This window comes from Chiloscyllium plagiosum, chromosome 27, assembly GCF_004010195.1.
Source record: "Chiloscyllium plagiosum isolate BGI_BamShark_2017 chromosome 27, ASM401019v2, whole genome shotgun sequence".
Classification (NCBI taxonomy): Eukaryota; Metazoa; Chordata; class Chondrichthyes; order Orectolobiformes; family Hemiscylliidae; genus Chiloscyllium; species Chiloscyllium plagiosum.
The window spans coordinates 27,532,650-27,556,840 of NC_057736.1; the positions used below are offsets into that span (position 1 = coordinate 27,532,650).

Below are 24,191 nucleotides of genomic sequence, written 5' to 3' on the forward strand. Positions count from 1 at the left end.
TGAGAAATGATTGGAAATTAGCAGCAGTCTTGAACTGGGAGTTAGAAGCTACAGGGTACATACAGCAAAGTACGCCCAAGGCTGTAAACCAAATCAGCCACAATCTCATCAAAATGGGGTTGTAGGCCCAAATGGCTCACCCCAGCTCTTAATTCACATGCAATTCATTGTCCCTATTTTCTTTGTCCACTTACTTCCTCTTCTTCTAGTCGCCTTAAAGAATCACTGATGTACTTCACATGCTGGGTTGTTAAAGTCACCAATGCTGTGTACTGGGTTCGAAGGTCCATGAACTACACAAATGGAAAGAGAATATCAAAAACTGCATTGCTATTTTATTTACAATGAATATTGACAAAGAATTATTTTCATTTAGCCCTGCTTTCCCACCTCTTGGGTTATGACATCTGATGAGGAATGCATTCTCCGACGTTTTGCAGGTGATTTTTGGTGAGATTCAACAAAAGCTCTATAAGTCATCAACTGCAATTCATAATCCTAGAGATATCAAGTGAGGTATTTTAAATTCTGTTTCACTGAATTCACCAAAAACAAAAGTATCTTATTAATGAATTTAATTCCAAATATGTCAAAAGCTTACCTTTACAGATACTGAGTACTGTTTAGAGAGGTTTTGGCATTCATCTAATTGAGTTTGATTCTTTTCAATCTCAGCAACCAGTGCCTAAATCAAAATAAAGAATTTGAGTCTATATATTTCATGATACAAAATACAGTGGAGTTTAAGAGCAAGTTTTCAGTTTTACTTAATTTTTTCATAACTGGGGTATTAATCTTTTAGGAATAAGCTGCATAATTGTAGTTCAAACTTATGGACTATCAAGATAGGAATCAAAGCAAAACAAAAAAGGAAAATAAAACAGACATTAGACCAACATTGGAGCAAGTATTTTTTTTTGAAGTGGACACTTTCTTGGTTGTCCTTGGTTACAGCTGTCCCTCCAGCTGAAGGTCACATCTATTCAAAGTCACAAATTTCTGCTTCATGTGACTGAACAAGCCGATTCTAAACCTGCAGATGTTTGGGCAAATGGAGCAGAGCGTCCCATGAGGTCGTAGGATATAGAATGCAGCATTTATTTCTGTTGATTTTCCACTGTGCCTCATCAGTAAAGATGCCTGGGAACACCACAACTTGCAAGTACCCCTACAAACCACAAATCATTCTAACTTGGAACTAATATTGACAATCCTTCACTGTCACTTACTCACAGCACTGAGGCTATACCACACAAAGACAACAGTAGTTCAAGGCAGCGGCTGACTACCACCTTCTTGAAGGCAATCATACATGAAATAAACATTGGCTTAGTCGGCAACTTGTTAATTAAGGCATCTCGACTCCAAGCATAACGCATTTTCATGGACAAATTATCATAATTTTGAAAAAGCAAGCTCCACCCCTTTACCAATATCATTGCTTCACAGAAAACTTCATAATGTCCTTGATGCATTTCTCTTTGCCCTTGTTTGGAACTCTGGTCTTTTGAGAATTGAGAAAACACCACCAAGCAGGCAAAATGCTATTAGGAAATCAAGGCACAGCATCCAGTCTATCATAATTCATTTTGCAGAAGTGTCACTTGAAGATTTTATGGAGCTGGCTTCAAGGGCAATACTTTTGGTTCAATGGTCCTCCCATTGAATTGATTAGCTGGATCTTTCTAGTTTAAGGAAGAATTAACTATTGAAGACAACAGCACTGCATTCTTGAAGACGACTGGTGGACTACAGTGGATTTGGTTTTTCTTACCATTTGCTGACTAAGTTGCTGTGACAGGATCTTGGTATCTTCAGCCTTGCCTGGCTCCATTTTCTCTTGCTGTGCAGTTGTTTCTTCAATCCAATCAATCAGTGACTGATGGCATCCCCTGTAATTCTTTAATAACCCTTCAATGCTTTCCAATTCAGACTCTCTGCATAGTGTAAGGAAAGGGTAAAATGAAGTAGTTGAACTTAGTCAACTCCTCTACGTAAGGTTTAATTCTAGACCACAGCTGTAATTTTCATGCACAGGCTACATCAAAAGGTATTGAATCAACAACCAACATTATTTTCAGAACTTTAGCTTAATAGCTTTAACTTTATACAAGATGAAAACGAAACCAAAAGGATAAAATAGATATTTTACATGTCACTATCGTGCATTATTAGGATTAGAGAGTTCAGACATTGGTGGTGGTGTTGTGAAATAGTGTAATATCAGGTTGGCTTGGAACATGGTACCACCAATTAGTTGTCAGATTAAATCTTATGAGAGAAACCTTCTTCCATGTTAGATCATGAAATTACAATGGCACAAATACAATAACAGTTAATCTTCATGGTCATTGTTGTTTAAATTGTTAATAAATTAATGTGAAAGACAAAGCTTCTGATCTATACCAATGTTCAATGATCAGAAAATAATGGCAAACAATGTGAGATCAAGAAATAATTTATTGCTTCAATGTATGTCTTTTAAAAAAAAACGAGAATTGTTATTAAAGCAGATGATGTCAAAGATGGGATGAATGAACATATGTGCCTGAAGCGGGTCTCAGTGAGAGAGTAGAAAAACAGCAATGAAAAACCTGTAGAGAAGACTAGGCTAATGGATTTGTAGAAGCAATGAGTTCCAATACAAAAAAAAACTATTAAAAAAGTTTTGCTTTGGAAAAGAGGACCCAAAAGACAGCTAACCTAATTTCAATTTGTGAACAGATATTTCGCCACCGATCCTTCAGCTGTGCTGCCTTTTCTTGATATCGCTCTAAATCCAAATTGCGTTCGTTGTGTAGCTTGAAGAGATGTTCACCAACAGCATTTGCTTGCTGCATTCCCTCATCCAAAGAGGAAAACACATCGTCTTTATCATTTACATCATGAAGCCATTGCTGCAAGTAACAAAGATTACGTCACTTACTTTTATAACAAAAAAAAACTTCTAAAACCAAAAATGAGCGAGTGTCAAACATCAGTAAAAGTTCAAAACAAATTTTCAGCTTTGTTATTCCCATTTACCAGTACAAGTGTAACATTCATATTCAGTAACCATTGACTGATATTAGGTTTAATACTTTGGAGTAAAAACAGTCTTATGTGACATAATGTGCTAAAACACATGGTTGGATAAATATGTTCATATTGAAAATCCTCAAATTGACACCAGAATCAGAAGGGACCAATGACCATTAGCAGGTTTCTACGAACCCTGTCCTCATGACAATCTCAAGCTCTTAAAGCACATACACCAAATTGCTGACTATTCAAATTAACCTTTCTGGTCTATATGCAAGAACATACAGTGAATGGTTCAAACTCTCAAGGTTCTTCTCCCCCAAGTCTGATTTACTATAACCACCTATTCATGAAACTAACACTTTGTTCCTCTGATCTTCCCAACTATTGGCACATTTGAAACTTCCCTTCATCATCCAAACTCTGTGGATATAATATCACCTCCCGATTTTCTTTATAATATTTTACTACACGGGATGAGGCCTTCATTGGCAAAAACCAGCATTTGTTGCCCATTTCTAATTGCCCGTGAACTGTGTGGCTTGGGAGGCCATTTTGGAGGCCAGTTAAGATTCAACCAAATTGCCGTGGGATTGAAGTCATATAAACATCAGATCACATATGTTGCCATTTTTCTCTCCCTGCAGAATATTACTCAGCTAGCTTGATTTTTTTTTGGGGTGGGGGGCGTGGGGGGAGAAGAGAGAGAATTGTTGAATTTAGCTTTATATGTTAGAATTACTTGATGAATTTAAGTTCTACCAAATTGCCATGGTGGGATTTTGATCCAAACCTCAGATCATCAGCCTGGGTCTTTGGATTATTAATCTAGTCACATTACCTCTATGCCTCCATTTCCTGCAACTTCAATGCTTCAACATCTCCAATTAGGTTTAAACCCATAACAGCATTAAAATTATCCTTCTTAAAAATCATACATAAACTTCTACATGAACTATCCCTTCACATCTGTCTGAACCTATTGCATACCTTGACACGGTGGCACTATACCATTCTCCTTCAATGCCTCTTCTCCATTGCTCAGCTGATTATAGTTATGAGGTTTACAAGACTGTTAGATTCAAGGAAGGGGTCAAGTGACCTGTTCTGAAGTCTGACTTACAATAGGCTTGCGAGGTTTGATTACCATTAGAACAAAGGGAATATGAGATTGTTTTACTTGGAACAACAGTTTCCATATTAACACAGTAAAGACTGGGAGTTTCCAAGGTTCCCGGAAGGATTCAGAATATCTGGAAGTAACAATTAAGCTTTAGGTCATACATTTAATTTCAAGATGGAGGATAAAATTAGGGTCTTGAGACAAGCCAATCAGAATTTCTAACTGGACAAACGGCTCATGTTGATTTACAATAGCATAGGGAAGGATGCAGGGGAAGCCAATTCCGAGATGAGACCTTCCTACTAATCAATGAATGACACATAGCAGCTTTGTGCAATCAACAGACAGAAGCAGCTGTTTGGCTCTGCAAACTACCAAGCCATGTGCTTGAGGAAGATAGTCTCTACTCAACATGATGCAGGTAAAAGATAAACATTGTTATATTCATTTTGGACCGTAAGGCTGCTCTCTCATTAGAGAGGGACAACTGGTGATGGCTAAATCTGAGGGTCACTATATTTCAGGAGAGGAAAGAGTCTGAGAAGGGGCACTTCATGGTAACCTCAGCCAGTATGAGAACAGTGATGCACCTACATCTGTTTACAGATTGCAGGAAACTTGCCATGTGGTGGTTGAGGCTAAAACATGGAATATTTTCAAGTAGTTAAATAGTCCTTAGGGCGAATGAGATCAAGGGGCATGGGAGAAAGCAGAAACAGGGTATTGAATATGTGGAGCAGGCTCAAAGATACAGCAGGCAATCTCTTTCTGTGATGTAAATAATGATGAATTAGAACTAGTCCCTCATTTTCGGATATATAAACAGCATTTTACTTTTTAAAATTGCTCTTAATCATTCACAATTTCAGATGTAATCGTAGAGATTTTTGAGATGGTTCCGATAACCCTTGCAGGTTTACTTTCACATTCTTTTTGCGTATCATTCTTAGCCTGTTTGTCATCCTTGTCTGTTCTCCTGCCAATCACTAGGTTGTGTTTTGTTTTGTTTGCATTCTTGTATTACTTTTCTTTTAGATTTATGTTATCCCTATCTCTTTAATTGACTATGGACCATGTATTTTTGCTAGTAGAGCTCTTACCGTTAGAGGCATAAACTAGTTATGTATCATGGTGTACAAAGTTAAAAATCACACAACAGGTTATAGTCCAACAGGTTTAGATGGAAACAGTAGCTTTCGGAGTGCTTTTTCTTCATCAGGTGGTTGTGGAGTATAACATTGTAAGACTCAGAATTTATAGAAAAAGTTTACAGTGTGATGCAACTACAATTATGTATTGAAAAAGACCTGGATTGTTTGTTGTCTTTTTCAATATATAATTTCAGTTGCATTTCTGTAAACTTTTGCTGTAAATTCTGTGTCCATATCTGGTATTGTGATTTTTAACTTTGTACACCCCAGTCCAACACCAGCACCTCCAAATCATGTATCATGGTGAATTCTTTTAAAAATCTTCCAACAAGTCTATTGCTTTACAGGTTATAAATATTTTCCGGTTTACTGTGGACAATCACTGTCAGCCCACTGAAGCTGCAATTAAATTTGAACCCAAAGGTAAGTTTCTGAACTTGACATCACAGAAAATGTCTACTTTGTAACATGGCCAGTCTGTGTCCCTGTCACAATACATGTGCTGCTGACACTCAACCATGCTTACATTATCCAACTAACTCAGTACTTACCCAATTAACCTTCTACATCTTGCATCCCTAAAACATCAGCTCAACCAAAATATTATTGCAGGTATATTTATCAACATCAAAGTCTTCTAAACCCATCATAATGATTCTGTTAACTCAGAATCACAGAATTGTTGTGACATAGAGGAACATTCAGCCATTGTATCTGAACTGGATCTCTGAATGAGCATTATGATTCAGCCATTCTCCTGACATTTCCCCTCTTTTGCCTTATTATTTAAATAATCACCTAATACCCTCTTGAATGTATGAATTCAACCTACCTCACACTTCTAGACAGTGCAGTTCAGACCCAAAGGGATTCCTGATCCACATCAGTTTCAAAAATCTGATGAAATTCTGCTGTACTCTTATCCCCCTATTTATGCAACCTCTTCCAGCCTAAAAACTCAAGGACACCTAACATTCCACTAACTAACGTATCTAAATCAACCCCCTCCTTTTACCTTCCATAGACAGCTGAAGGATCAACAGTCAAAGTCGCAATCTCTGGAATTCCCTCATTAAACACACTTTCTTTTTCCAAAATTCTTCTGAAAACCTGTCTCGTTGATCAACTTTTATTTCTGCCCTTCAATATCTATGCCTCAGGGTGAAATTTCTCTGAAGTGCGTTTGGATGTTTTCCTATGTTAAAGATGCTATTTAAATGCAAGTTGTTGCTGTTGTTACCCACTACTTGGCCAGGGTACCAAGACATCAAGAATTGTGTCTATCAATTAGCTATACTGATTACGGAGAACTATCTGACCTGTAGTAAGGTTCTGTGTCTTTCAATAGCCTCCTGGTCTACTGGTACTGCGTCTTCCTCACTGAGCTTCATTTCATACATTTTTACAAGCATCTCAGCTCCTTGACTGCTTTTCAACATAACATCCACGGTTTTCAGTCTAAAAGAAATTTTTAAAAAAAGTTAGTTGCTGAAAATAAAACCTCTGTGCATAAGAATAAAGGAACAATGGTTTTGGAACAATCCCCTTTCATCTTCAGATTATCTTGTATCTTTTCTTGTGGCAAAATCATATCTTTACATCTACTAATTAGATATCCATTTAACTTGCCTTTAGATACTACAGTGGAGCACGCATTTCCTGAAGTAAGCTCAGTTATAGCATCATCAACAAATATGAAGACCGCATTCTCTAAATTAACAATAGCTTGAAGCCAATTTTGCCACATTTTGAAGGCAATATTTTTCCACTCCATTAACAATATACCTCAATGTTTTAACAAAGAGATTTGGATAAGGAATGACTGTGCAAAAGAATTTAGCCTGTACGGATTTTTATCTACAGCCTGATGATTTAAAGCTGGAATTACTTTTGCTGTCATTTTTCAAACCTTTTTACTTGTGGTTTCTAAAAACTTAAGGACCAAATTTGAATACAACATTTCATGTATGATCAGACAATTGCTTAAATTTATACCATTCTCTTGAAGCTCTATGGTATGGATCTGCTTATATGATCTAGTTGTCAATGGAACTAATTTCAGTCAATGTGACAGCAATTAATATTTTAACAAATAGACATTTTTCTCAATTCATCTTTGATTTGATGCATTATTGTCATGTACTGAGGTACAGTGAAAAGTATTGTTTTGCATGTTAACCTGACAAATCATACCTTACATAAGTATATGAGGGTAACAGATCAGAATGCAGAATATATAGTGTTATAGATACAGAGAAGGTGCAGAGAAAGATTGTATATCTTTCAGATTCTGCCACACTATCTCCCTTGTCTAATCCATATAACAAGGCAGTGAATAGCAGATACACAATCCAGTATCCCCCAAAAAAGTATCTAGAGATTAAACGGAGAAAGATTATACTAAGGAAGCAAATGTAAATATTAAATGTACCTACTCTTCACACATTTATATGCTTTTACTTACAGATATACAAATCACAATCATGCATTTCTAAATACCACTAGAGCTTTAGACTGACCCTACATATAAGGCCACAAGTGAATCCTCAATAACTGTCCACTTACTGAATATAATAAAATCTCTATTAATACACAATTTACATCTGTGGTCTGAAACAGAGTCTCCAAAACATTCTACAAACAAAATATAAGTGATCTGCTCATAGATGCTACTGCTACCAGCCCATCAAAAGACAAATGACTGCAATATTTCGAATACATACTCATTTAGTCACTCTTCATATACTTAACCCTTGGCAGTTTTGTTCTGTAATTTCAGACTTACTTGTCCATGTAGGTGGAGGATAATAAATGCACTTGATTCATCTTCTGTATCACCAATTCCAACTCAGAATGCAAAGCTGGAATACTTGCTGCAGAGGGAGACTGGTGGAAAAAACTCTCACATTTCTTTGTCACTTGATTTAATTGAGATTTCAATCCATCCAACTCCTGATGCATGTTCTGCAAAAACAGTAAGTAATGAAAGAATCAATAAATAGATCTATGGAAAGTTTGCTTAGGAGAACAAGGATAAGAAAAGAAATAGCAAAAGTTTTTATGTTTTTCACCTAAAAATATTATGAGAGCACATTTCCCATGGTATAATGTAGGCCAGCTTTAATTGGAGTAAATTAGCACAATGCTCAAAGACAATATTGAGATTGCTGTGACAAGTAATCAATCGTAAATTTATTGAGGACAGATATTGTATCAGACAAACCTCTTGCTCAACCATTTTAAAGGCACTATCTTGAATGGCATTGCCTTCGACAGAGGCTTGAATCCTCCGTATTAATCGGTCTTGATACTTCTCTAGTCGCAAACAGATGTTTTGAAGCTCGGAGATGTAGGTTTTACTCAATGTCTCATCTTTCTCTTCTATTTAATAAGCAAATAATAATTAGATATAAAATTTGAAAGGAATGCAAACCTCTTGTTATTTTCTCAAGTCACAATGATTATGGAGATAACAAGGAAGTTAAACAAAATGAAAATAAAAGTCATGACATTAGCTTTCAAAACTGTCATTGGAAGCCATTTCCTTAAAGGATCCAAGATTGCACTAGTCAAATTTGCTTCCCTAAACTGAAGGCTAAATGTAGTTAGAACTTCAAAGCAGCATAGCTTAACCAACTGTCAGAAGTATGATGTGCCCTACCTTTCAAAATAAATTGTTATAGTACATGCCACCAAATTCTGCACTGACACAGATTCTTAGTAAGATCTTATTCAGTCATTAATGCAACACAATTTTAGAATCTGAAATGGAAAGTTTAAGTTGAAGAATTTCTCAGTCTCTCAAACAAACAAGGGATCCTTTCTTTCCTTTTTTCTCCTTTAATCATTTGAGAGCTACAATTATAGGTGCAAACAAAAAAAACTATTAAAATGGACACTACCAGTTAAAAATTGAGGAATATTTAGAAGATGACAATAAATGTAAAAGTGGTATCATCAGCAAGGCAAGCAGTCAGTCATGATGATGTATTCTCTTAGCCAGCAAGTAAAATGCATCAAACTTTTTCAAAAAAAAAAGAAATAAATGATTGCTACAAACGATGGGATGATAGTAGAAGCTAAAATAGCAAATGGACTGATGCGAATTTTATCAAGAAAAAAAATCAACATTTCACAAATATAGCATTCGTGCTGCTGGGACAGGAAGGTTATTAAGTGGTTAGTACACCATGAAAAATCCAATTATTCCACATTCAATAAAGTGCAACTTTTTAAAGGGCTATTGCAGCAAGATCATAAGTATGAACATGCAAAGTCTAGTCAGTTCCAAGATTATATTTAATTGTCATATGCAGGACGTTTCAACAATGTGCCCTGTGGGGGCAGCTATCCTATTTCTTGATTTTGTAGTTTGGCAATGTGGTTTGACCTACGAGATATGGATTGCAGTCAAGAGTGTAGAGCTGGAAAAGCACAGGTCAGGCAGCATCTGAGGAGAAGCACAATTGTTGTTTCGGGCATAAGCCCTTCATCAGGAATGCATTTCTGTAGCTTACAAATCACCTTTTCAAGTACAATTAGATCTGGGCAATAAGTTATGATCTTATTAGCAATATTCACAACCCATGAACAAAAGAAAAGGTTAATTATTAAACCTGAGCATGCTATCCTGTACACTGCTAGTCATGAGAATAAGAGCTGCAGTGTACTTTGAAGACTGTTACTTGGCCTGCAAAATGAAAGCAGGACAGGTCAAGGGGTCAAATACCACACTGTCCTTGGTTCTAACAATGTCGTCATGTGTATTTATTTCCAATGGCACCTCAGAACTCAACAAAACACCTATCCTTGTAAGGAATGTTTTGCCACCTATAAGTACCACTGTTTCATACTGTACAACATTATTACAGCAAATGATTTTGCTTTAAGCAAACACTTAAATATCAAATGGTCACAATCATGCTCTTCAAAGGTCAGCATACTGCTAGTGGGAATTGTTATTGAAAATCCAATTCATAAGATTAAGGTTGTGTTGCCTCTAGTACATACTTTAAAGTTATTTGTCATGTTACTTCATTTTAATAAAATAATTACACTGAAGCTCTGAAAAAAGTGCATATTAATTGTGTTCATTTCACTAACCTATTTCCACGGATACTAGTAGCTTCTCACTTTGCTCCTTACAGTTATCAACATCTTCCTCTAACCGTAACCTGTCTGCGATGGAGAAGACCTGAGACTCCTGGCTGTCCTCAAGAAAATCTTCAAAATGCATCTGGAGATTTTTCATGACTTGTGTATGCTCGTTTTCTTTCAGAGTTTTAAACTGTAAAAAGAAGAAATAGAGGCTGTCTAAATCGGGTATGAATCTGTCAGAGATAATTTTAATGTTTAGGTTGTCAGCAGGTCTACAACATGCTGTTACCTCCCTTAGCTAGTTTGGCTTTAAAAGCTTTTGGGTCACACAATAATTCATAAGTTAGTTTTGTGGTATCAGTGCTATTTAAATAATATTGTTGACAAAAACATCTAAAATAATATCTGGAGCCGTTGTAAAATACAAATCAATCAAGCTATCGCGCTGCAAATAAATGCAGGATATAGATTACTTTTTAAAAAAAAAAAGTCTTAACTAAATGAAAATCAGGGTGGCAATCACTGGCAAGGTAACAGCATCCTCCTTTGACCTCAAATAAAGCTGCACAACATGACCTCGCAAGCTTGCAGTGTGGTTTTCAATTTTTTTTTCTCAATGTTACTTTCATTCTGACGTAGTCGTAGAGGATCCTGGTGTCTAATATCAGCGATGTCACTAAGTATTTGAAAAGTGTGGTGCTGGAAAAGCACAGCCAGTCAGGCAGTATCTGAGGGGCAGGAGAGTCGACATCGAGTATGGGCTCTTCATCAGGAGCTCATATTGGAAACATTGACTCTCTTGCTCCTCGGATGTTGCTTGACTGGCTGTGCTTTTCCAGCACATTTTTTTTTACTCTGATCTCCAGCATCTGTAGTCCTCAGCCACGTAGTAGGCTTAACTGCCTATCACATTGAAGAATTGTCAGAGAGACAGCACAATAAAGTATCAAACAGATTTTATCATTCACTTTTTAAAAATAATTTTACAGATAAAAGTCAGCACACACACATGGTCTAAGATAGAAGTTGAAAAACCATGAGAGACAAAAATATATCTAAGGAATGAAAAAGTTAACATGTCAAAATATAACAGATTTTTAAGGGCCAGACTTCTTGTTTACAATTTAGTACACTATTAAAACCCTAGTTATGAACAGTACTACCATAAAAAGTAGAAGTCCGTGTTAATTCAGTAGTCTGTAAATCACATATTAGTGTCAGGACTTCAGAAGTGGATCCTGTAGAGCAGGAAATCTCTGACATCTGGATTTCAGCATTTAACTGAGTGTGTGAATGCCTGAGGCTGCTTACAGTTTCACACAGCAATGTTAGAAATGCTGACAGTTTCACCATCATTCAAACCACAAAATTTGGGCTCCAGAATTATTCAGAATATGGTATTGCATATACATAGCCTTTATATGATTCATGTGAAAAAAGATACTTTGCAAAGTAAAAAATACATTTTTAAAAAGTCAAGAATAAATTGCATTTATGGACAGGGTTTTTCAGCATTTTGAAATTTCTATCAGGGTTGTGTCAGAAAGGGGAAGTCTGGGCTAAAATGACAGCCTACATGTCTGTGAATTCAATCTTTAAATTTTGTTATTCTACCATTAATGACAAAGCATGATAGGTTTGTACTATTTCAATAGTCTTTTTTGTTAGCAAAATTTCAGCAAACAAATGGATACATACTGTTTCTTTGTTCCAGGAGTGAATGGTTTCAATATCTTTCACTAGATAATTCCAGGACACAACACTTTTCATGTTAATATGCAGCTGGTGCCACAAAGCCATAACATTCTGATACATTTGTTCAACCCTGAAACACATGATTAGATTAGTGAGGGCATGTAAAATCAAGCTATAACTTTTACATCAAAGCAAGGCAAGATCATTTTGAAATCTGCGTGGCATTAACATCTGTTGAAATTCTCACTTGCTGTAGGTTTTCCCTGAAATGATTCAGCATGGTAGATCCACAACAGAATTATTTTAACAAAGTGCCCAAATATTTAAAAAGTATATTTTATCCAGTAGAAAGTGGGTCAACTTTCAAAGAAGTGTTATGGCAATAAAAGGTCAAAACCTAAATTTATTGACAACACACTTTAGTTATAATGTAATATCTACAGAAGGAAGCCTTCATAACATGGCTACTTCAATGAACAGATTTGTATTTTAACCTGGTAGGCATTTGAAGCCATCTGAATTAGGTTTGGTCATTCCACAAAAATCACAGTCAAGTGTCACTAATGCAACAAATCCACTGAAAATATGTCCTTTAGGATATCATTCATAAAAGATCTAAACTTTAATCATATAATATAACATTCCATACAACCTGGACAACAATTCATAGAAGTGAATTTATAAAATTGATACTGCACAAGATTCGACTACTGAATAAATAGATTTTACTTAAAAAGATTTTAAAAAGTTACTTCAATCAATTAGTTGATATATTCTGAAATAAAAAGTGCATGATGAAAACCATCTATATCAAATTGCTCTTTATTAACAAAATGTTCTATACCTGCTGCCAGCGTCAATCGCTTCTTCGTTTGGTGCAGGGATTGTGAAACAGACAGATGGAACCATTGCCTCATTGCCAGTTGGACTAATAACTTTCCACTTGGTTCGGTGAGAGTTATCCTCCAGAACGCACTCATCATTCTTACAGACAGTAATCTGTTAATAATTACAAGTTTATAATGCCAGGACTTATGTTCAAATGCAGACACATCTATATTTTATTAAACCATGGTATCAGTAGAAGCATAGTGAGTGTTACATAATAGCCACTTGCTTAAATAGAAAATTAAGTAACTACATTTTAACTTCTTCACTTGTTTGGTTGAATGGAGTTGCATATAACGTGCTTGTCCATGGCCTTTGGAAACAACTTGTGCAAACAATAAATGCAAAAAATTTGGGAAGGATCCAGTGCTCCATGATGTTGGCCCAATAAAGCATAACAAAACATGATCTGCTAATTATAGAGTGTTATAAATTTACACACTTGTTCCTTTTTTTTGGGAAAAAAGAATGAGACATCTGACAAAGTAAAATTAGTGCTAGATTTTGTCACAAAATTTGTATTATCATGAAACTGCTGTTATTGTCCGTTTGAATGATAAAAGTTTTTTTTATTTTAAATAGAAAGTGAATGCCCCAACCAGATGGTCATGGGTTTTGAATAGTAGCAATTGCTAAAGCACATGTACCGTTGCTTGGGAATGATATTTCCAAGTTGAACTGTACATAAAATGTCTTGAGGTGCAATGTACCAGTCTCTGATGGAGGGAAACATTGGCATGGTTGGATGACCCCATTTAAAACGTACCTCCTGCTGGCCAATTCCGAAGTGACACTGACAGTGGTTATGGAGTGTTGACTGCGGCCCAGACCCTTTAACCTTCCCAGTTGATGGATGCTGCATGGTGCCAAGCGGCTCCCATGAGAAATAACAGAGACAGGGCAGGGAGGAGGTGAGGGAATAGGGATAAAAAAATTGTTTGCAAAATTCATTAAATTTCTTACTCAATAAAACACTGCAGAGTTGAAAATTTATGATAGTATAAGAACAAGTTGTCAGTGCCAATTCTAGGTGCAAGCCTTCCTTGGCCAAAAATGGAAAATGTACTTAATACATTTTAATACCACTACCTCCACATTACTAAAAGCAATTCAACGTTTTGTTCCCTTTTCAGTCTTTTACTAAAATCAGGTGCAGAATTCCTACCTCAATCTGCCTGTAGTCACAAATAGCCTTGATTGGGATAGTGGTTTTTATAGCATTATCAGGATTTCTTGGTTTCAACTGAACAATTGTTTTTGCTCTGCCAACAAGGCTCGCTATGGAACTCTTGTACTTGATCAGCTGTTCCTTTTCATCCTTCAAAATAAAGATAGTCAAAAATCAAAAATCACAAAAATTAATGTGATCACTCCGTGAAGTGAGCAAATCGAAGGTGCTAAAATGGAAAATTTGAATGTGGATTAAACAGTCACACACAAACTGCTAAAAACAGTTAAAGACATCCTGAGATTATATTGTAAGAAAATTAATTTAACTACAATAAGATATTGCTTTCAAAACTACATATAAGCAAGTCAAAATATCAACTATGTTTCAAAGCAGATGTAAGTGCTGAATTTTAATTAGGTGACGATGTATTACATTTTCCACCTATGTATTAGATTTTCACAAAACCATTTTTATTCCTGTCTTTGCCCTCTAGATGGCATACAGAGACAACACACAAAGGAAACAAATTTCAACTAAAAGGGGTTCAATTGTAAGTGCTTCCAAAAATTCTAAATTTTTAGAACTAGAAATGAAAACAAAGCAGCTCATTGATTAATTCTCAAAACTTATTTTTATATTACAGATAAATAAACAAAGTTGGAAAAATTCAATTAGATTAATCTAGTCATTTTAGAAGGATCAAACAATACAAAACACTTGAAGGGTTTACATGCTTTTTAACACAACAAAATGAATTGATCTCATTAGCCGTCTTCGGTCTCATGGAACACAATCACCCTCACCAAAGACAAGACTAATAATGTGGAGGATGACAAAGAAGACACCTTAGAAAAACTGCAGCACACCAGCTTACACATTTGACAAAACAAAATCTTGATCCAATGGTAAAGTAACTAAGACTTTGGGGGTCTCACATTACTGCCTTTGCCAGAATACCACCAAGCTATTCCAGATGGCACATCTCTCTCACCTGCTCTTGCTATTGAGGACATGTTTGCCACAGTCCTACTGTTGAGCATTGCTAGAGTTCCTAATAAGAAATCACGTAACCAAAGCAGCCCTGGACATAAGTTGCACTTCTGTACCTAATTGTTTTGGTCCTATAGTGAGAGCAAGGGGAGAACTTTGGAAACACACCTCCAGAATATTATTGACATACATACTTTGGCAGTTGAGATTCACACTTAACATTCAGAAGGCCAAAGTCCTCCATCAGCAAGTTTCAAATATAAACATGCCTCATTGTTTAAGATTTATCATGAGTACCTGGAAAATGTGGAACACTTCTAATTCCTTGGAAGTTATAATATAAGGCTGATATCGGTGAAATAACCCAGCACCATCTAAAATCCGGTGCAGTCTTTGGCTGCTTGGGTAAACCAATGTTCACAGACTGTAACATCAGAACTGAATCAAAACTCTTGATCCAAAACACAGTTGTTACAATATGGACAATGTACAAGAGGACAAGTTTGGCAGAGGCAAAAGCACAGGACTCATAACATTAACGCTGCCTGAAGGTGATCAGTTGGAATGATAGACACACAAAATTCAGTGTCCTCTCAGGCTTGCAACCAAACAAACATCAATACTATGGTCCCATGTTAGCCACTCTATTGGCCTTTGGTTAAGAATATCAAAATACCACGCTCCCAAAGCAAATAATCTTCTCCCAATTCTGTCAGGGCAGATAGACCATAGGAGAATGAAAGAGGACAAGAATGTACTAAAAGCCAACATGAAGAAAATGTAATAAAACAAACAATTACAGATGCTGGAACTCTGATTGTCCATCTACGTATATCCTACTCATAGTAGCACTGGCTTACAGGATGATGCTGAGCTGAGGCAAAGAATTCCAGCCACCATTACCAGTTCCATTCTTGTAAATTCTATTATTGAATCAAGCTGTGAAGAACTGTAGGCTGTGGTCAAATTTCAGATAACGGACCCAGTCATAAATTTTACTGATCATTTATTATTTGCCACGATATTTTATTGTCAAGTGACTTCAAAACGCCAAACACAAAGAATGTGATAGAATATTCTCCACTTGCCTGGACGACTGCAGACCCAAAAAATTTACAGTACAAAGCAGCATGCTTGCTTGGTACCCAATCTAATATCCAGAACATTCACTTCCTCCACCATCAATGCACAGTAGCAGCTTTGTGCACCATCTACAAGATGCACTGCATCAACTCCACAAGCCTCATTTGACATTACCTTCCAAACCACCCAACACTATCACCAGGAAGGACAACAATGACAGATACATTGTAACACTACCAACTGCAAGCCCCCTCCAAACCATACACTGCTAAGTTGGAACTGCAATCACCAGGTCAACATTCTGGAATTCTCTTTCTAACAGCACTGTAGGTGTAGCTACACCCAAGGACTGCAGTGGTTCAAGAAATCAAATCACTACAACCTGCTCAAGGACAGTTAAAGATGTGTAATAAATGTCAGTGATGTCTACACCCAAACAATGAATAAAATGAAAGTCACCAGTTGTTGCCAGGAAGCTAAGAAAAATGGTTTTAAGCCATTTTAGATACCAGCAGCTGCTCAGGTGGCATGATGGATAGCACAACTCATTATTAAGTGTGCAAATACACTAATGCCCTCTTCCTAACCATGGACACACATGACAATTCGTCAAATGGAACATGCGGTGAGGAATTCAAAGCAACTGTTTGCCACTCTCCAGCAACTGAGCCTATAAATGCATTTCTTATGCCTAATTTCCAAACAGGCCTCAAAAATTGTCATCCTAGAGTTACATCTTGCACCATTCAACTGTCAGACTGGAGAAACTTACACAGAGCAATTTGACATGTGTAAGGAACGTTCGGATGCTTCAGATGTCCAAATTCAAAACTTCATGTATACATATTACCAACTACTAAATTCAAGTCCTCTGTGAAAAACTTTGGTTAAAAGGCAATTTTCCATGAGGCTGACTTCACAAACAAGACAATTATCAAACAAATAGAAGAATATTCATTTCTAATAAGCAAATCATTGTCCATACCATGGAATCTTGGAGTAGATCCTCCAGTTTTGACAGACCACTGGTCCGGTCACACTTATATTTTCTCTTTATTGTCTCTTGCAGGTTCCGTAAATACTGTTCTGCTTCTTTAATGTCACTTAAAAACTGCAAGAGAGCAGGAATATATAGATTATTATTTTAATGGATTAAAGAATAAAGCAAAAGACACAAGTTTCCAAATATCTCCTAAACCAAGATGGGCTGTTATTAATTAGTTGCATAGATATTGAACTTCGATGTAAAGAAATTAATTAACAGGCAAATGAGTCCATGAACTAGTGTTGCATCAAGCAGTCATAGTGAAACGTTGCAACTAAGAGAAGGAAATAGTTGTATTATTCAGCCAATCTCAAAAAATTGCATGATACCTCTGCTGCTTGATGTTCAAGTATCTCTGAACATCGGAGTTTGTTCAAGAAAAATTAACAAACAGCGTAATTCACAGCTGATCTTGGAGAAATCTGTGCAGGATAGCTCACAGCAGGGGAGCAGCTAAGTAGTTTTTCACAGTGTTACCTTACTGTTTATTTTGTAAAGTTACAATAGTGAAGAAAGTATGTTTATTAAGATCTGTCACTTGACTAAACTTTACAAATATAAAACATAGGTAATATGTTAGCCTGGAGCAGTGTCTTTTTAGTGGAGTAAGGCTGTGCTTTTTTCTGGGTCTATAGATTGTTAAGGTGCAAAGATAGCTTCTAGTAAGCGTTCTTCCTATCGGATGAGGGAGAGTTTCCATGTCACTGATGGTTATGTCTACCAGAATTGTGTTTTGTTGTGAATCCTATTGGATCGCATGGATCAGTTGGAGTGACACTTAGCGGCAATGAGGAATTCACAGGAGCTAGGGGGTGTGATAGATGGCAGATGATAGATAGTAGGAAGGGAGAAAAACCACAGTTACAGTCAGGTAGATGGGTTACCTCCAGGAAAGGTAGGAGAGGGAGGCAGGTCATGCAGGTGTCTTCTGTGGCTATTACCATCTCAAACAAGTATGCTGTTTTGGAAAATTTAGGCGGTGATGGACTCTCTGGGGAATGTAACACAGACAGCCAAGTTTCTGGTACAGAGACTGACTCTAATGTAACAAAGGGCACATCAGATTCCAAGTGATCGACTGTGACAGGAAACTCTCTAGGAAGAGGTACAGACAGACAGACATTTCTGCAGCTAACAGCAAAAAATCAGAAAGGTGCACTGCGTCCCTCGTGCCAGCTTCAAGGATATCTTGAACAAGGTGTAGAATATTCTTAAAAGGGGAGAAGGCCCACCAGGTGGTCATAGTACACATTGGAACCAACAACATAGGAAGAGAAAGGATGAGATTCTGAGGACAGAGTATACGATGGTAGGTAGGAATTTAAAAAGGAGTTCCTTGAGGGTAGTAAAAGCTGGATTATTCCTGGTGCCATGCACTAGTTACAGTAGGAATAGGAGGATAGAGCAGATGAATGTATGGCTGAGAAGCTAGTGCAGGGGAGAAGGATTCACATTTTTGGATCATTGTAACCTCTTCTGGGGTAGAAGTGACCTGAACAAAGATGGATTGCCCTGAATTGAAAGGGGACTAATATATTGACAGGGAGATTTGCCAGAGCTGCTCTGGAGGATTTAAACTTGTAAAGTTGAGAGTTTGGTGGGGGTGGGTGGGTGGGTGTGTGTGTGCAAGGCAGACGTATAAGAAGGTTCAATGAAGCTCAATCAGTATGGACACTATTTTGATCATGAAATTTCTGTACTTCACAGAATACAAAATGATTAAAATACAAATGGACAGAAATGCTATAAAAATGTCCCGGACATAATTTACTGATAGCACAAGTTGAATGGTGAGGAACTGTACATTTCATAGATAGAATATCGAAGTCTGATTCTAGGTGCTGCATTTGGGGCTCACAATTGGCCACAAGAGAATTGATGCAGAGCGAGAGAAATTAGTCGGAGTTTCTGCTAATGACTCAGTAGCCTATGCAGAGGTGGAGAAGATGATCAAATTTAGTTGTGTTTTCATTCAGTGTTGAACAGTTTATCAACACGTACAGTACAGGCTCATTCATAAATGATGACTACTTAGAGGTAAAGAATGGAGAACATCATTTCTGAAACATCATCACAAAAAGAGTCAACACTTCTCAGAGAGGGGAGAATGCTGAGGAAAACAAAGTCCAATCTACAATCTACCAGTGCCTATGGAATATGTCATGAGATGGAGCAAAATTATAAGAAGGTACACACTTATTTGAGGTCCAAGATTTGTTTTTTGGACCAGGAAGGAGAAACAGAGTGTGACTGGAAATAAAGGTATAAAGAATGATTACTAAAACATCAGCAGCGAAAGGATCAGAGAAACAGTAGAGGTAGAGACACACATAGAAAAATAGATCTTTCAAAAAAAAAACTGTTACAAAACAGCAATTCTCTTTCTCTCTTGCTCAAGCGAGTATGTTTAATATTTAGGAGAGAGATGTACAAAACCACACTACTATCTGGAGAAGAAAACCAATCTTATTGCCATGTGCGCAACATTATAACCGTAACCTTCAGTTGACTCAATACCTGAATAACAGTAACATTCTTTTCATTGAGACTTCTAACAAGACCGCTGAGGAGTTGGGTTCAGTAGTAGCTGAGATCTTTCATACAGCTCCATGCTCCTTAGGGCCAAATGTAAAGTGGCAAACAAGAGTTGAATTTTCTGAACATTCACTAACTTACAGCTAAAACAGGGAAGTTTTTAATAAGTCTGTATTATTGGAAAGAACATTTGTGGCTAGTGTTTAGGAATTTGAGGGGTAGCATCTCTTGCATTTTCAACATATGTTGTTGACTAACTTTATTTCACAGGTATCTATAAAGTAACCTTCACTTAAAGATAATAGATTAACTATTTCAGTAATCAATGTATGGATTTCCTTCAATGAGGCACTATTTTTGCAAATAGATCCTATAGTTAATGTGCTCACTGTAACTATAAAGTCTATCTTACCTGGAAGTAAGCAGTATTGTCCTTTACATGTTGTTCCACACAGCAACACAATTGTTTGATCCAGTGCCATTGTGTCTTAAGGGCTGCACTGTATGCCTTTGAAGTGACAAAAAGCAGTTTAGTCAGAATATGATTAGTACTTCAAGTTCTTCTATAATTCAACTATAAAACCATTTTGTTGTTAGATAAGACAATAATGCAAGTACTTCTATTATGTTGACAAACTAAATCTTCTCTAATAGAACTTATAATGTCGTCATTTATCACATGTTCAGGACTTGAAAATAATTCATTACTGAAATTTTTTGAATCGCTCTCAGTGCTGTAAACAGCAGGCACGGTAACTAACTGGGCACTGCAATATCCTACAAATAGCATCGGAGATGCATAGGTACGTAACTTGTTAGCCTACTTTTTCTCTCAGTAACATTTATGGAGGCTGTAATATTCTGATAGATCTAAAATGTTTACAGAAGAATTACAATGCTGTTGAATATGCAATCTCTTTGAAACATTGTTAGATGCACAATCTAATTGATTGGATAAAGTGATCTCGATGGTGTATCCAAGCAAGACTTGAACTTCTGTCCATCTGACTCTCAATCAAGAGTGCTACCAACTGACATCAGCTGCAAATTAATGAATGTTATGGATCCCTTCTTGCTATTATTGTGTTTCTTTTTAAACTGAATTTCAGTATCTTTTGTGAAGTAAAAATGTTGAATGTTCAAGCTTTACAACCTTTTTTCTAACAACATACTTTGCTCAACATTACCTTCACCCAACCATCTTCAGTTGCTTCAATGACTTTCACTCCATCATAAGGTTACAAGTGTTGATGTTCGTTGATGACTGCACAACATTCAGCATCATTTGCAACTCCTCAGATACTGAAGAAGTCCTTGCCCAAATGCAGAAAGATTGAACAATACCTTTACTTGGACTGACTAGTGACAATTAACCACTAACTTTGCACCAAAGTGGGGTTTGACCAGAAACTGAACAAGACAAGCCATACAAGTACTGTAGCTACAAAAATGGGACAGAGGCTAAGAATCCTGCAGCAAATAATTCACGCTGAGGATCTAAAAACCTGGATTTAGGCTGTTGTCGGGAGCAAATCTATGCAAGCTTTTAATAACCACAAAATGGCTTTTTAATATAAAGTAACAGAACAAAATGACTTCAGGTTAATACTGTGCTATAATAGTTGAAAGCTGCATTCCTGCTTTGCTGAGTTAGCTGAATTAAAAGATAATGCAGACAATGGAGTCTTCAAAATATGAATCATAAGACATTAACTGACCACCCTGACTAACCTTGAACCACAAGTTATGAGATGATAATGTGCGTAAGACAATACTGTTTCCCAGGAAATACCGTTGGATTAACCTGCTATCTATTATGTCACCTTATTACATTTCATTGGTTTTCTTTTGTAAAAATGGGTGCATTGTCTCTGAAGAAACATATAAAATTGCTTATCATTCAAATTCAATTGCACAGTTTCTCCAAGGAACACAGAAGCTGTTAACCTCTGTCTTGCTGGACAAACCTGTGCCCGACGTCGTAATAAACTGTGAAACCTTGCTGAAGCAGATCATACTCCTAGTGATTCTTTTGACCAATTGCGGAACTAAGAGGTCCCTTCTGGGGGTCTACATCTTCAGCCCCAGACTTTCCAAAGCCTTTCTACCACCATTTAGAATATAAGAATGATGAGGGCAGAGCGGTAGATGTGATCTATATGGACTTCAGTAAGGTATTTGAAAAGGTTCCCAGAGAGAGACTGGTTAGCAAGGTCGGATCTCATGGAATACAGGGAGAATTAGCCATTTGGATACAGAACTGGCTGAAAGGTAGAAGATAGAGGGTGATGGTGGATGGTTGTTTTTCAGATTGGAATCCTGTGACCAGTGGAGTGTCGCAAGGATTGGTGCTGGGTCCACTACTTTTCATCATTTATATAAATGATCTGGATGTGAGTATAAGAGGTATATAGTTAGTAAGTTTGTAGATAACACCAAAATTGGAGGTGTAGTGGACAACAAAGAAGGTTACCTCAGATTACAACAGGATCTTGTTCAGATGGGCCAATGGACTGAGAAGTGGCAGATGGAGTTTAATTCAGATAAATGCGAGGTACTGCATTTTGGGAAAGCAAATCTTAGCAGGACTTATACACTTAATGGTAAGGTCCTAGGGAGTGTCACTGAACAAAGAGACCTTGGAGTGCAGGTTCCTTGCTCCTTGAAAGTAGAGTCGCAGATAGTGAAGGCGGCGTTTAGCATGCTTTCCTTTATTGGTCAGAGTATTGACTGCAGGAGCTGGGAGGTCATGTGGCAACTGTACAGGACATTGGTTAGGCCACTTTTGGAGTATTGTGTGCAATTCTGGTCTCCTTCCTATTCGAAAGATGTTGTGAAATGTGAAAAGGTTCAGAAAAGATTTACAAGGATGTTGCCAGGGTTGGAGGATCTGAGCTACAGGGAGGCGCTGAACAGGCTGGGGTTGTTTTCCCTGGAGCGGAGGCGGAGGGGTGACCTTATAGAGGTTTACAAAATCATGAGGGGCATGGACAGGATAAATAGACAAACTCTTTTCCCTGGGGTCGGGGAGTCCAGAACTAGAGGGCTTAGGTTTAGGGTGAGAAGGGAAAGATATAAAAGAGACCTAAGGGGCAACGTTTTCACGCAGAGGGTGATGAAGCTGTCTTGCCATAAATGTATGGAATGAGCTGCCAGAGGAAGTGGTGGAGGCTGGTACAACAGCAACATTTAAAAGGCAACTGGATGGGTATATGAATAGGAAGGGTTTGGAGGGATATGGGCCGGTTGCTGGCAGGTGGTACTAGATTGGGTTGGGATATCTGGTCGGCATGGACAAGTGGACCAAAGGGTCTGTTTCTGTGTTGTACGTCTCTATGACTCTATAACTGAGAGCAGGAGTAGGCAATTCAGCCTCTTGAATCTACTTCAACACTTATTACAATGACTGATCTCATCTCTGCCTCAAACTCACTTCCCTGCCTGCTTCAAACCCTTGCTAATTAAAAATCTATCTACCTCCATCTTAAATTTACTCAATGGCCCATTAGCCATCATACCTTGGAGAAGTGAATGCCATTGATTCATGACCCTTCGAAAAGTAAGTTCTCATCTGCTTTGATTCTGCTGTTCCACAGCCTAAAACTACAACCTGGTCATTCTCGACTGCACTACTTGAGGAAATATCCTACTTCTCTGTCAATTCCCTTTAGCATTTTATATCCCTCAACTCCAAAGAGTATAAGCCTAATTGCTCAATTCCTCTTCATAAGAGGAACCCCTCATCTCTACAATAAATCTCGCGAAGCAATCTACAAGGCACAAGTCTGTAGCATTATGGTATACTTTCCATTTGCCTGCTCTAACGGCACTCAAGCAGTTCCCCACCATGCTGCACATCCTCCTGATCTGGAAATAGATCTCAGCTCCTTCACTGGCACGGAGTCAAAATTCTTAATTTCCTCCCTAATTTTTGTGTCTACCTCCTGCAAATGGACTCCAGTGTCTCAAGGGAGTAGTTAATTGCCACCTTCTCAAAAGCTAGGGATGGGCAATAAATACTGGCCCAACCAATAATGTACACATCCCATGAATAAATTTTAAAAATCCTCAAATCTGTTACTGCATAAACTGGGGCATAACATTTTCAAAGAATTAAATTCAAGGTTCTACAAATTTGAGTACCATAAATTTTATATGAAAATATTTCTTTACAGTAAATATTCTTTAGTTGTCAAGGTGGCTGTTAATTTCCTACAATTGTTAATATCTATTCTTTGAAAATTTACAGAAAACATGTCAAAATTAATAGAATTTTTTTTAGCTTTTTCAGTATGAATTATCTACATTTATGCCATTATAAGCACCCTGATTCTCCATGCCCTCCCTCAAATACCTAATCTTTACTGGTGCACTAACCACATTAGCTAGATT

At 37.2% G+C, this 24,191-nt stretch overlaps 1 protein-coding gene across 24 annotated transcripts in view; it reads right to left on the reverse strand.

Annotated features, from left to right (window-relative positions):
• macf1a (microtubule actin crosslinking factor 1a) overlaps positions 1-24,191 on the reverse strand; it is a 604,319-nt gene that overhangs the window by 233,255 nt on the left and 346,873 nt on the right. For all 24 annotated transcript variants that reach the window (XM_043717780.1, XM_043717784.1, XM_043717779.1 and 21 more), the window contains 14 exons: positions 20,212-20,307; positions 17,205-17,330; positions 14,141-14,293; positions 12,932-13,086; positions 12,091-12,217; positions 10,399-10,582; positions 8,519-8,676; positions 8,081-8,259; positions 6,615-6,753; positions 2,704-2,897; positions 1,775-1,937; positions 602-685; positions 391-498; positions 195-293 (listed from right to left, as the gene is read on the reverse strand). In XM_043717780.1, the coding sequence (XP_043573715.1) occupies positions 195-293; positions 391-498; positions 602-685; positions 1,775-1,937; positions 2,704-2,897; positions 6,615-6,753; positions 8,081-8,259; positions 8,519-8,676; positions 10,399-10,582; positions 12,091-12,217; positions 12,932-13,086; positions 14,141-14,293; positions 17,205-17,330; positions 20,212-20,307 (1,965 nt within the window). The remainder of the gene's footprint in view (positions 1-194; positions 294-390; positions 499-601; positions 686-1,774; positions 1,938-2,703; positions 2,898-6,614; positions 6,754-8,080; positions 8,260-8,518; positions 8,677-10,398; positions 10,583-12,090; positions 12,218-12,931; positions 13,087-14,140; positions 14,294-17,204; positions 17,331-20,211; positions 20,308-24,191) is intronic.